This window comes from Eretmochelys imbricata, chromosome 5, assembly GCF_965152235.1.
Source record: "Eretmochelys imbricata isolate rEreImb1 chromosome 5, rEreImb1.hap1, whole genome shotgun sequence".
Lineage (NCBI taxonomy): Eukaryota > Metazoa > Chordata > Testudines > Cheloniidae > Eretmochelys > Eretmochelys imbricata.
This window is the reverse complement of record NC_135576.1, coordinates 94,762,055-94,776,415: the sequence shown is the minus strand read 5'-3', so window position 1 is coordinate 94,776,415 and position 14,361 is coordinate 94,762,055. Positions and strand designations below refer to the sequence as shown.

The 14,361-nt window shown below is 42.8% G+C and overlaps 1 protein-coding gene across 2 annotated transcripts in view; it reads right to left on the bottom strand.

Moving 5' to 3' along the window:
• LOC144265188 (guanine nucleotide-binding protein G(q) subunit alpha) overlaps positions 1–14,361 on the bottom strand; it is a 265,047-nt gene that overhangs the window by 144,358 nt on the left and 106,328 nt on the right. For both annotated transcript variants that reach the window (XM_077817552.1, XM_077817551.1), the window contains exon 2: positions 12,900–13,084. In XM_077817552.1, coding sequence (XP_077673678.1) covers positions 12,900–13,046 — 147 coding nt within the window. In that variant the 5' untranslated portion in view covers positions 13,047–13,084. The remainder of the gene's footprint in view (positions 1–12,899; positions 13,085–14,361) is intronic.

Here is a 14,361-nt window from a genome sequence, read left to right as displayed (position 1 = left end):
TCCAGTAAATCTTATTTTAATTTATCACTAGTCCTGTATGATAGTAGAAATAAAGTATTCTAATGTCTACCAAACTTGCACAATTGTTACATAGAACTGGATACAATGTATCCGAAACCCTTTTAGAAAGATCTAATTTCAAGAAAAACAAAATCAAGAAAATATTTATTTGGATCCAAAGTTATTTTCAAAATTAACTGTGGGACAATTAAGACTCAAATAGTGTTAATTAATAAAATAATAGAGTGGTATTACTGCTAATCAGTGTGTCCATTTTGGGGCACACAAAGCAATACTTTTCAGAAAGCAATACTTCAGTATTAGATGTAAAGTACAAAACCTCATTTCTCAGGTAAAAAACCCCAAGCCCACATTTCATACAGTAGATGGCCTGATTACCCTTCCCATTTTGTCCATCCCTCTATCAGATAGAGAGCCTGCATGAATGTGTGATTATGTGAGCAGACATATACAATGATTATTTAAACAGAATTATGTGCCACACACATTAGAATTGAGATTTAGACAAGAGCAGAGTTAGTTACTGAGGAAACTAAGGATTTTGGAATTATGTTTTCTCACAACAGGACAGATCATATGAAATGTACAGAGATTGCCAAGCAAGCAGCCAACAGCTCCTGCTTTCTAGCAGATGAAATAAAATATGGCACAGGAAAGATAGAAAACAGACATCACTCTCCAGCCAGCTGTGTCCTTCTGTACATACTAATTTCCTCTTGCCTAAGTATAGTCCTTTATTTAAAAATTATAATATTTAAAGTGAACACGAGATTATTTTAAAATGCTAAATAAAAAAGGAAGAAGAAAACATTTTATTGCACAACAAAAGGAGTTGCTAACATTCAGCATTTAAAATTATGACTAAGATTTCTTTCTGCAATACACTATATTATGGCTAGGGCCCTACCAAATTCACGGTCCATTTTGGTCAATTTCACAGTCACAGGATTTTAAAAATCATAAATGTAATGATTTCAGCTATTTAAATCTGAAATTTCATGGTGTTGTAATTATAGGGGCCCTGACCCCAGGAGTTGTGACGGGGTTGCACGGTTATTGTAGGGGGGGTTGCAGTACTTCTCCCCATACTTCTGCGCTGTTGCTGGCGGCGGTGCTGCCTTCACACCTGGTCACCCGGCTAACAGCCGCTGCTCTCTCGCCGCCCAGCTCTCAAGGCAGCACAGAAGTAAGAGTGGCACTACCATGATGCCCCTAAAATAACCTTGTAACCTCCTGCAACTCCCTTTTGAGTCAGGACCCCAAATTGAGAAATGCTTGTCTCCCACGTGAAAGGAGTACAGTATAGGGTAATATCACAAAAAAAAAATCATCCAGATTTCACGGTCCGTGATGTGTTTTTCATGGTTGTAAATTTGGTAGGGCCCTAATTATGGCATATGTATTTCATAATTAAGACCCTGATCCTATCAAGATTTATAAACAAGCTTAACTTTAAGCACAGAAGTAATTCTGTTACATTTAGGGGCGCTACCTAAATGCTCAGCATGCACTTAATTCTTTGCAGAATTGGGGCCTAAAATGGTCTCTCTGTTTTAGTAGTTGGGATTTCACCAGGAAGGGGAAAATGTTTTTTTGTTTGTAAGTTAGTTTGTAATAAAAGAAAATATTTTCCTGGTGGCTGCTTACAATGTGCAAATTAGTGGTGTGTAAGCCAAGGTACTGTTAAAACACATACGTTCATTATTCAACTTACGGAAGGTTTTCTTTAAACCCCCCTTTTTATTAATTTTTAAACTGACAGAAAGAGAAACACAATGCAGTATGTAAAATGAGACTCAATCAGAAGTCTTGCAGCAAATTGTACTGACATTCATAGAGCATATAGGCAAAACCCCTTGTTTGTGTATGTGTATACACAATGTGCTTAGATGACATATATATTATGCAAAAGCTGGCCAGAGTTTTGAGACTTGAGCAAGGTTGTCCCCCAAAAGGAGTAAAAAAGAAAGACAAAAATTTAGTGAGTACCACTGAGTTCAATGGGAGCTGTGGGTGCTCCATATCTCTGAAAATCTGCCCATGTTTATTTAGGTGCCTTTATCATCATTAGTATTATGACAGAATCTACAACTCAGATAGGGACCCCACGATACTAGACATGGTACAAGTAAGACAGAGTGGGGGAAAGGAAACATTATTGAAATTTTACAAATGGAGATGTGAGATAGAGTGAAACTAAGGCCCCGCTTAAGCAAAGCACTTAAGCACGTACTTGATTTTAAAAATAAGGCCCTGGATTCATTGTAAAGAAATAAAATTATCTTTTTAAGCGTTGTTTAGGTAGAAGTGAGAGAGAGGGAAATGGTAAGGAGTGGACAAGGACAGTGGGAGAAAGAAGAATGGAAGAAAGAGGGAAGCTCTCCCACTGAGACAAATGAAGCATAGGCAGAAGGGAAGCAATGTTAAAAGAGGAGAGTAGGAGTACAGTGTGGGGACAGTGAAGTATGGCAGCAAATGGAGCATGGAAATGAAGGAGGATTCAGGTGTGGTTAGAACTAATTAATCAGTCAATGAGCAAGTGTAAAGCCAAGTGTTCACCTTGTGAGGCTGAGGTTTCTAACAACATCACGATGCTGCTGTGGAGCGTGTCAGCTCTTAGCACTGCTCCCTGTGCTGCTGCTGGAGAAGCAAGGTGTTCTGGAGGGTTGTTGTTGGGTTTTTGGTGGGAATTTTTTGTTGTTCATTTTTTTTTTAAATAAAGACACCCTGAAGTTCCTCTCACTGCTGGCTCCCAAGCGGAAAGAGGGGTGAAGCAGTTACTGGGAGCCCACAGCATTCATCTTACAGCACAGTATGATTCCTGCAAATCTATCGTGGGTACAGTCCATGGTTCCTTGTCTGCACCCATGCTGTTAGGCGTGATGCTAATCTAAATCTTGTTACACAGGTTTTCATAGTGTCTGGCTCCCAGAAAATCTATTCCTTGCCAATAAATTGCATCCAGAGGTAACCAAAGTGTTGAACTACTTCATTATCTTTGTTTGTAAAACTTCTCTTTATTGGACAAATTTCTTCATTTGTGTGTGCCTTGAGGTGGATTTCTGAGACTACTAAGGAGATATGCTGAATATTAACGAATGCTGACAGTATAAAGCCTTCTTTTCTATAACCTACTTTTAAGACCCTGTCTCAGTCCCTCAGGTTTGAGGCTTTGAAGAACACCATGCAGATGACACAGTTTGGGCCTCTCCATCCGCTTTGAGAGCAACTTTACAAGCTCGTTCTAGGTCAATAGGCTGGCTGTTCTTGAATACTTCATTTAAATATCACAGGAATCTCATTTTTCTAAAAGGACAGTAGCCCCCCAGACTCTTCCCTGTCTAGAAGTCAATGAGCAATTTTAATTAAACATACTGAAACTTTATTCTTCTTTCAGAGTAACAGCCGTGTTAGTCTGTATTCGCAAAAAGAAAAGGAGTACTTGTGGCACCTTAGAGACTAACCAATTTATTTGAGCATGAGCTTTCGTGAGCTACAGCTCACTTCATCGGATATTCTTCTTGCATGTCAGGTGAGCTGACTGAGCTAGGCCCTCCTTGTCATCAACAGTGGTTTTCGTTTGAGATGCTTGGGATTCAACAGTGTTCACCTGGATCTCCAAATCATTTACTTGAGAGGTGAGTTTATCTAATTTGGCATCCATAGCTACTACAGATCTTTTACAATTTTTATTCATTTGTTCCAAAAGATTGTGGCTAGAGTTGTCTGGCTCTGAAGCAGCAATTAGACAGCTGGATGCACAATAGCTTGGGGTGCATGCTGCAGATTCAGACTGTGCACATAGAATTTTGACGTTAAAAAAGTTTGCCTCACCCATTTGATTTTTGATTTTGAAACATTCCTTTTACAAAAGGGTAGTAAATATACAGATTGCCTTTTGTAATAGAGTCTCAGGTCATGACCTTGGATGAATGAATACAGAGATATTTGAAACCTACAGCAGAAGTTAGGAACAAGGACACACTCCTTGCTCTGCTGGCAAGGCCTGCTCTCATTTTTGTCTTTTCAGCCTCTTTGAATCAACAATTTCTTGCCGGACACTTCATTATGACAATTTGGCAAGTTAGGTTCACATGGACTTGTTACCTGTGAATGAGATTCTGTGTACACCAGCCACCAATACAGAACTAGTCTATTGCCTCTCTTGTGCCTGTTTGTTAGGGAGACACAGCAAATTGTCTTTTGGGAGCTGTAGTGACTTGAGTCTTTTGTTTAGTAGTTCCCCAAGCAAGTGCTTCCATGATGGTGGGAGAGAAAAATAAAAAATCCATATTGATATGCTCACTCCTACCCCCTGTCCCTTTACCACTGGTTACATGTAGGAAATACACAACAGGAGGGAGGGCTCAGGACTAGTATCTCTGAAGCAATGGCTTCCAATCCACTATTAAGAACACAGACTCTGAGAAGAAGTTATAGGTGAGAATACTGGCTAATAATGCTACGCTGAACTTTGTAGCTGACCGCACCATTGACAGGAGCCTAGACACACATGGCCAAATTTCTGAAAGACAGGCCTACGTTCTGAATTTAAAAAATGAGAGTGAACTTGGATGTCTCTAGCTGCATATGCAATGATTACTGTTGTAGCTCACACTGTGGATTTTCAGGCACATGTTGCCATTTAGATTCCTGATGAGCCATGTATGGATGCAAAACCTTATTTCTGTATGTAATCCTGGTAATTGCCTATGCATTTCTGCATATGAAATTTAGGCTTATCTTTAATTTATAAAATGAGCTTAATTGTACATGCATCTTGACTTGTTATAAAGTTTAAAAAACCTCCACAATTACTTCAACTTTTAGTTTCAAGATATAAAGGAAAAACAATAAACTTTCTCCAAAAACAAACTAAATGCCAACCCACAAATCACCACTCCCCATGTCATGCAATATCCTGAGTGAAGAAACAAGCCGCACCCAATACCCTAAACCTCAAAAGAACTCAAATTCTGTCAGACTAGCAGGGGGAAAGAATTCTGGTGTCAAGGCCTTGCATGACAGAATCTCCTACCACAAGCTCTAAGACATTTCATTCTAGATACCTAGCTTGAGGCTCTCAGCTGACTTCCACCACCATGGCAATGAGTCTTACAAACAGCCAAGATCAGAATCACCTTTGTTAATTGCACAGTTAAGTCTATGCAGTCTATTAGGAAGTCTATGCAGTTCCTGAAGAAATTACCTAATATGTATTTTGTGGCTAACCCTGCTTAGTAGGCAGGCAGTCATGTTCTACATTAGCGGCCTCTTCCAAGTGGCTCACATAGAACATATTACAGTTATCCAGTCTAGAAGTCACAGAGGCCTAGATTATCATAACGGTCCCAACTGCCTATTTAGGTAGACACTGCAGAGGTGGGAAGGGAAGGCCAGCTTTTTTTCCCCACTGGCATCAACTGATATTGCAGGAGCAGTCAGAAGTCCAAAACATCCCCAGATTTTGAGCCTCCTGAACAATGGATGGAGAAACCCTTGAGACAGAAAATACCCCTGCTATGCCCTCTAGATCCAGCCCACAGTCTGTAGCATATAATGAACAAGGGCCAGCTATTCTCATGTCTTTAAGCACAATCAGAGTTACTGTGAATTGGAAGCTGTGCAGTTTTATTTCAAAACAGAAGGGGCAAAACAAGTGGTGAGCTAAAAATAGGCTGTTACTCAAACTTGAAGAAAATCTCTAGAGATAGGATTTCCTGATACGAGATTCAAGTTAATAGGAAGTGCCCTTCCTGTGTTTTTTAGGATGCAAGGGTAATGAGTTTATTTTCAGCAGACTTGAAGTGGAGTCCGATCTGAGTTCATTGTTTTAAAGTGACCTTTTCTACAAAATGTAAATTTGGTAGATCATGTCCCTCAATAGTTAGGCATGATTTTGAAACAACTGTAGTGTCACTTATATTTTTATATGAAAGGAGTCCCTAAGGAAATTGTGCATTGTCCTATAAATTTAGGATCCGATCCATATATTCTTACTCCTGCTGGGTTGTGGCTTACTTCACACGTAGCCCCATCAAAGTCAATGGAACCATTTGTGTCGATTTCGGGAGAGTAAGGGTATCAGAATCTGGCCCTTAAAAGTACCTAGGATTTTACATAAGAGTAAGTACAATAATCATTAACACCACACAGGCTCTGATGTGCCTTTCATTAAACTCACCTAAGATAACATATTCAGCCAACTAGAACTCATACAAGAAAACAACAACTAGTTTAGGTAGAGAGTTTCCAAATTCTGATTAAAAATGGTTTGGTCTTGTCTACACTAGCAAGCCACAGCAGACTCAATACCCCCTATTGCTGAAGTCGATGGTATTTTGGATGCTGTATTTGCAGTTCACCTTTAATAATTAAACCTCATATATTTCAAACACAGTGGGTGTCTACCTTAACACCAGTTTATTAAATCCTGATGTTTCTGGTTAATGGAGGGTTAGTCTGTGGATTTCCTTGCTCTTTGACGTTTTGGGTATTTAAACAACAAATACGAAAGAAAAAGAATATCTGAGTGACTGGCAAGAGTTAATCTCATTTTTGTACAGCACGATTAAATAAACAGAGTAATTGACTTCACAAGAAGAAACATACACTTCAGAGAAAAAATAATTGAATCATTAGGACCATATCTAGCCACCATTGCAAGAAAGAAACTCTCACTGAAAGGTGAGAGACTTTGATAACAAAACCCCTGGGAGATTATGGATATTACAAATAATCTCTTTTGATTCTTTGCTGTAGCAGCAAAACACTAAGGTTTTTGAACATTCCCAGCAGCTACAAAGAGATGCTATTAGATCAAATTCAAGAGTTTTTTGTTTTGTTTTTAAGAAAAAATTGCTCAAACCTGTATTTATGCCTTAAAATAATACTTTTTCATTAAAATACTTTAAAAATCTATTCAAAGGTAAGCAAATATTATCTCACTTTTATTCTCCTTATCGGAAAAAAAACCTCTTCTCTGCTTAAGAGACTTGCTCAATGTTAAATAGTGAGCCAGTAGCAAAACCAGGATTAGAATCCAGGACGCAAATTCTCAAATACAGGTAACTTCCAGGGGAGTCAGCGGGAGTTGCATTTGACCCCTAGCTTCTATGTTCCAGTCCTGTTCTCTAACCACATGTTCTGATGAATATTGGGAGTTTTACTGCCTTTCATTGAAGTATTTAAAAATTTTAAAATATCTTTTTCTTTTTAAAAATAAATTAAAAAATGGTCAGAACGAACTCAGGTTTAGCTATATAAAACCTGACAAATGCTTACATAGATTTTCCCTTTTCATATAAAGCACAAATGTTGTGAATTTCAGTGATGTCATCAGCCTCAATTTAATTTGTTTGCTTGTCAGTTTGTGTCAAGAAGTATGACTTAATAGCAATGACATACACATGCACTCATTCCCAATTTGATATTAGTTTGAGTTTCCAAAATATATAGCATTGAAACAACATTTTAAAGTAACATATGCAAACATTTAGCTTGTATAACAATTTAGCCCTACTTATAGATAAAGCCCTATTTTATCAATATTTTAAATATAATGGAGCAGATCTCCAGGTCTGGCTGAGCCATGCTCTGCATGGAACCAAGGGCGGGAGAATGGGAAGGAAGATGATTCCAAGAATCTCAGGCCTGGTCTACACTTCAAGTTTATGTCGGATTTAGCAGCGTTAAATCCAAATTAACCCTGCACCCGTCCTCACAACGAAGCCATTTTTTCAACATAAAGGGCTCTTAAAACCGATTTCTGTACTCCTCCCCGACGAGGGGATTAGCGCTGAAATCGACATCACCGTTTCGAATTAGGGTTAGTGTGGACACAATACGAAGGTATTGGCCTCCGGGAGCTATCCCACAGTGCACCATTGTGACCACTCTGGACAGCACTCTGAATTCGGATGCACTGGCCAGGTGTACAGAAAAAAGCCCCGGGAACTTTTGAATCTCATTTCCTGTTTGGCCAGGCGAGCTCATCTGCACAGGTGACCATGCAGTACCAGAGTTGAAAAAGAGCTCCAGCATGGACTGAATGGGAGGTACTGGATCTGATCGCTGTATGGGGAGAGGAATCCGTGCTATCAGAACTACGTTCCAAAAGATGAAATGCCAAAACATTTCAAAAAATCTCAGAGGCCATGAGGGACAGAGGCTACATCAGGGACGCAACACAGTGCCGCGCGAAACTTAAGGAGCTCAGACAAGCGTACCAGAAAACCAAAGAATCAAACGGACACTCCGGGACAGAGCCCCAGACATGCCGCTTCTATGCTGAGCTGCATGCAATTCTAGGGGTGGCTGCCACCACTAACCTACCCCTGTCTGTGGACTCTGATGATGGGGTACTCTCCGCCATGGCTGAGAATTTTGCAGATGGGGAAGATGAGGAGGAGGAGGACGAGCTTGGGGAGAGCACACAGCACACCGTTCTCCCTGACAGCCAGGATCTTTTTATCACCCTGACTGAAATACCCTCCCAACCCAACGAAGCCAGAGACGGGACCTCTGGTGAGTGTACCTTTTAAAATAAAATACATGTTATAAAAGCAAGGGTTTTTAATGATTAAGTAGCCCTGAGGATGGGGACTTGGGATGCATTCGTGGCCAGTACTGCTACTGGAAAAGTCTGTTAACGTGTCTGGGGATGGAGCGGAAATCCTCCAGGGACATCTCCATGAAGCTCTCCTGGAGGTACTCTAAAAGCCTTTACAGAAGGTTTCTGGGGAGAGCAGCCTTATTACGTCCTCCATGGTAGGACACTTTACCACACCATGCTAGTAGCACGTAATCTGGTATCATTGCATGACAAAGCCTGGCAGCGTATGGTCCTGGTGTTTGCTGGCATTCAAGCAACATCCGTTCTTTATCTCTCTGTTTTATCCTCAGGAGACTGATATCGTTCATGGTAACCTGGTTGAAATACGGGAATTTGATTAAGGGGACATTCAGAGGTGCCCGTTCCTACTTGGCTGTTTGCCTTTGGCTGAAAAGAAATCCTCCCCGCAGTTAGCCACGCGGTGGGAGGGGGGGCCATTGGCGATGAGCTGTTCGTGTTTGGCTAGCAGGGATCTTCCCTGATACCAGCCAGGCAGTGGGGGGAGGGAAAAAGCGATCATCCCAGAGAATTGGATGGGGGGAGGGGTTAGTTTGGTTTCTGCTGCTGCACGTTAACAGGAAAACTGCAGCACTAAATGGCCAATTCAACGGACTTTGCTTGGTATGGGAAAGGAGGGGGCTGCTCTTATGAAGGTTGCAGAAGCCGAAAGACTACGGCTTACCATGGCCGCCTGCAAGCCGAATTCTGTTGCCTGGCCCTGCGTGTGTGATCTCTAACACCAAAGCCGTAGGCACTCAATATAAGATGCAAAATGTGACCTTGTACCAAAATCACATGTGCTACGTAATATGAATAGTGTTGTTCACTGTGAAAGAGTATAGCCATTGTTCTGTAAAATGTATCTTCTAAAATACTTCACTCCCTTTTTTTCCTCCAGCAGCTGCAAATGTTTCAAGCCTCCCTCCTCCGTCCCAAAGGCTATCTCAGATAAGGCGGCGAAAAAAACGCACGCACAATGAAATGTTCTCTGAGCTCATGCAGTCGTCCAGCACTAACAGAGCTGTGTGGAGGGTCACAATAGCAGAGTACAGGACGGTGGCCAATGAACGTGAGGAGAGGTGGTGGCAGGAAGATCAGAGGAGGCATGAGGAAACGCTGGGACTACTGCGGGATCAAACAGACATGCTCCAGCATCTGGTGAAGGTTCATGAACAGCAGCAGACTGCTGCTGTAGCCCCTCCCTCCTCCCCAAGTTCCATAGCCTCCTCACCCAGATGCCCAAGAACGCGGCGGGGGGGGAGGCTCCGGGCACCCAACCACTCTACCCCAGTGGACAGCCCAAGCAACAGAAGGCTGGCATTCAACAAGTTTTAAAGTGGCCTTTTCCTTCCCTCCTACCCTCCTCCCACACCCCACCCGGGCTACCTTGTGAGTTATCTCCCTATTTTTATAATCAATTAAGAAAAAATACATGTTTTTTAAATGATAGTGACTTTATTTCCTTTGCAAGCAAGCGGTGATCGAAGGTGGGAGGGGGGCGGGTGGCTTACAGGGAATTTAGAGACAACCAAGGGGGCAGGTTTTCATCGAGGAGAAACAAACAGAAGTGTCACACAGTACCCTGGCCAGTCATGAAACTGGTTTTCAAAGCTTCTCTGATGCGCACCACTTCCTGCTGTGCTCTTCTAACTGCCCTGGTGTCTGGCTGCGTGTATTCAGCGGCCAGGCGATTTTCATCAACCTCCCACCTTGCCATAAACATCTCCCCCTTAACTCTCACAGAGATTGTGGAGCACACAACAAGCAGCAATAACAATGGGAATATTGGTTTCACTGAGGTCGGACCGAGTCAGTAAACTGCGCCAGCGACCTTTTAAACGTCCAAATGCACACACTACCACCATTCTGCACTTGCTCAGCCTATAGTTGAACAGCTCTTGACTACTGTCCAGGGTGCCTGTGTACAGCTTCATGATCCAGGGCATTAAGGGGTAGGCTGGGTCCCCAAGGATAACTATAGGCATTTCAACATCCTCAACAGTTATTTTCTGGTCTGGAAAGTAAATCCCTTCCTGCAGCCGTTTAAACAGACCAGAGTTCCTGAAGACACGAGCGTCATGAACCTTTCCCGGCCATCCCAAGTTGATGTTGGTAAAACGTCCCTTGTGATCCACCAGTGCTTGCAGCACCATTGCAAAGTACCCCTTGTGGTTTATGTACTGGCTGCCCTGGTGGTCCGGTCCCAAGATAGGGATATGCATTCCATCTATAGCGCCACCACAGTTAGGGAATCCCATTGCAGCAAAGCCATCTAGTATGACCTGAAAATTTCCCAGAGTCACTACCTTTGATAGCAGCACCTCAATGATTGCGTTGGCTACTTGCATCACAGCAACCCCCAAAGTAGATTTGCCCACTCCAAATTGATTACCAACTGACAGGTAGCTGTCTGGCGTTGCAAGCTTCCACAGGGCTATTGCCACTCGATGAGAGGGCTGCTCTCATCTTGGTATTCTTGCGCTTCAGGGCAGGGGAAAGCAAGTCACAAAGTTCCATGACAGTGCCCTGACACATGCAAAAGGTTCGGAGCCACTGGGACTCATTCCAGACCTGCAACACTATGCAGTCCCACCACTCTGTGCTTGTTTCCCGGGCCCAGAATCGGCGTTCCACAGCATGAGCCTGCCCCATTAACACCATGATCTCCAAACTGTGGGGGAACACAGTTTTAGAGAAAAGTGTGTTCATGTCCTCATCACCGCGCTGCCATCGCCTCCTCGCCTGGTTTTTCAGGTGCTGGTTCTGCATAAACTGCACGATAATGCACGAGGTGTTTACAATGCTCATAACTGCTGTTGTGAGCTGAACGGGCTCCATGCTTGCTGTGCTATGGTGTCTGCTCCTGCTCGGGCAATCCAGGGAAAAGGGCACGAAACGATTGTTTGCCATTGCTCTGGTGGAGGGAGGGGCGACTGACAACATGGCTTACAAGGTTGGCTTAAAGGGAATTAAAATCAACAAAGGCGGTGGCTTTGCAAGAAACAGAATGGCCCCCTCAAGGACAGAACTCAAAACCTCAAGGATAGAACTCAAAACTGGGTTTAGCAGGCCGTTGATTTCAAAGAGGGAGGGAGGAGAACATGAATACAAAACAAATCTGGTCTATTTCTTGTTTTGAGCCACTTCATCTATCTTTATACATCTTGCTGGCAGCAGACTGTGCAGTACGACCGCTAGCCATCGTCATGTCCTGGGTGCTCGGCAGAAGACGGTGCAGTATGACTGCTGGCCATCATCTTCTGGCTGCAGATTAAAAGACAGTGTACTGCCGGTAGGACTGAATCGCCATGAGATGAAACTTAAAAGGGAAATGACCTGGCTGAGTCACTCCCATGTTTGCCCAGGCGCCCCTGACCTCATCGAGGTTGGCTAAAAGAGCACCCTGGACTACGTCGACAATGGCTACCGGTCATACCCCACTGTCTGCTGCCAAAAGACAATAAACTGCTGCTGTGTAGCAATGCAGTGCCGCATCTGCCAGCACCCGGAGACATACGGTGATGGTTAGCTGAGCAAGCTCCATGCTTGCCATGGTATGGTGTCTGCACAGCTAACTCAAGAAAAAAGGCGCAAAACGATTGTCTGCCCTTGCTTTCACGGAGGGAGGGAGAGAAGGGGGGCCTGACGATATGTACCCAGAACCACCCGCAACCATGTTTTAGACCCATCAGGCACTGGGATTTCTACCCAGAATTCAAATGGGTGGCAGAAACTGCAGGATAGCTACCCACGGTGCAACGCTCCGGAAGTCGACGGTTGCCTCGGTACTGTGGACACACTCCACCGACTACATGCACTTAGAGCATTTGTGTGGGGACACACACAATCAACTGTATAAAAACGGTTTCTACAAAACCGACTTCTATAAATTCAACCTAATTTCGTAGTGTAGACAAGGCCTCAGAGCATGACAATCAAACTCCACCCTGCTCCTGACAATGCCCCCAGCCAGCCCAAAAACACTCCCTATATCAGGTGACTCCCTGGATGTCTTGTTAAGGATAGCTCTGCCCTGTTTGTGCAGCCAGAGCAGTGCAAAGGGAAGAGAGCCAGGAGTCAGGATGTGGTTCTATGCATCAACCTTCCATACAATCTGCTGTCTGCAAGATGTTTCATCTAAACGTTAAGTACAGCATAACTTAAATGCCATGAAGCAACTGTATGAATTTTAAAGCCTTTCCATACATTCCCTAGTATATAAAAGTGGAAAGCATTCAGCTGCGTATTAAAACAGAAATCTCACCTTATTGTGTTCATACTTGTATGGGATTTTGAGTGTATCCATAGCTCTGATCATAGCTTGCATTGCTGTAAATATATTCTGATACACGAGTTTTGTGAAACCCCTTTTGTCTTCGTCAGAGTATCCTGATCCATGGATGATTCTCATCTGTTTGATGAATGTGCTTTTGCCACTTTCTCCCGTACCTGCAAGACATCCAATAAGGACACATCGTCAAACCAAAATATTCACAGAACACAAACATGAAATTGTTGCATGAATTAAGCAACTTATTCTGTACAGAGCTGAGCAACCTGTCAGCACTCAACCACTAATAAATAACAATCACTCTTAATTACAGACAACACTAACAAAGGCCAATACTATATCCAAACAGTGAAGGCATCCAGTCACAACTAAAGTAATGCTTAATTAATAAAAAGTTGCCTTTTTACGACCAAAATATGTAAGAGTATAATGTGAGAAGGATTCCAAATGTTACCAACTAAAACATGTATACACCCAAACCTCTAAAACATCAACTGCTGGCCCTCTCTGTCAAGGTGGAATGAATAGAGTCATTAAGGAATTGGCTAAAACCAACCCAAATCAACAAGGCGACCAGAGAGACGATGCTCCAATGACTCACAGACTGACACTGTCAGTAGAGAAGCTTAGCAGAGACCCCAACTCGAGAACAAAGGACTGGAAAATATGAGATGAGGGATACATTGGCTCTGGAAGAAGCTTGAGAGCTGTCTCACCTGGGAGCCCAACTAAAGAAGGAAGAAGTCAGAGACAAAGAGAGAAGCAGAGATCCTGGAAACGGAGTTCACTACAGCTTGGCTTGGTGGATTGCTCTGGGCTGACCAGAATGGACTGTCTTTAACCTTCATTTCTCTATGAAAACGTAAGGCCTTTCAATGCTGTGTCCCAGTTGACTAATAAACCCTACCATTTGGAAAACATTGGTTAAGTGTCACTGTAAATGCTTGGGGTGGTGCATTTACCTCAGAAAGTGTACCAGTCTCTAACCAGGAGAGTATCTTAGTTGGCCTTGCTGAACAGCACTCCCAGAGTGCAGCAGGAGCGCTGAAGCCCAGAGGTTCAGTTTCACAGAGGTGGTGAGGCCGCATGGCCTACACTGAAGGAAGAGTGAGTTCCCTTAGGGTCTGGCACATCAAAGGGGTTTCTCCAAGAGACTGTTCCAAAACTGGGGGTGTAGCACCAATCCTGTGGATCCATGACAAATCTACCAATGACCTTTTGAGCACGTATTTATAGTTATTTATCATATGTAAACTGTACTGGAAGGACAGGGTGATTTCAAATGGAAAAGACTCAAGCTATTACAGTGATGGGGAGCAGTACAGATGGATACATTCTCCGCAAAGAAAAATAAATAAATTTGAAGACACATTAACAATTAGGGTTCTGCAAAACTTTACATTTGATCCTAATTTGTTAACAAGCATTCATTCAT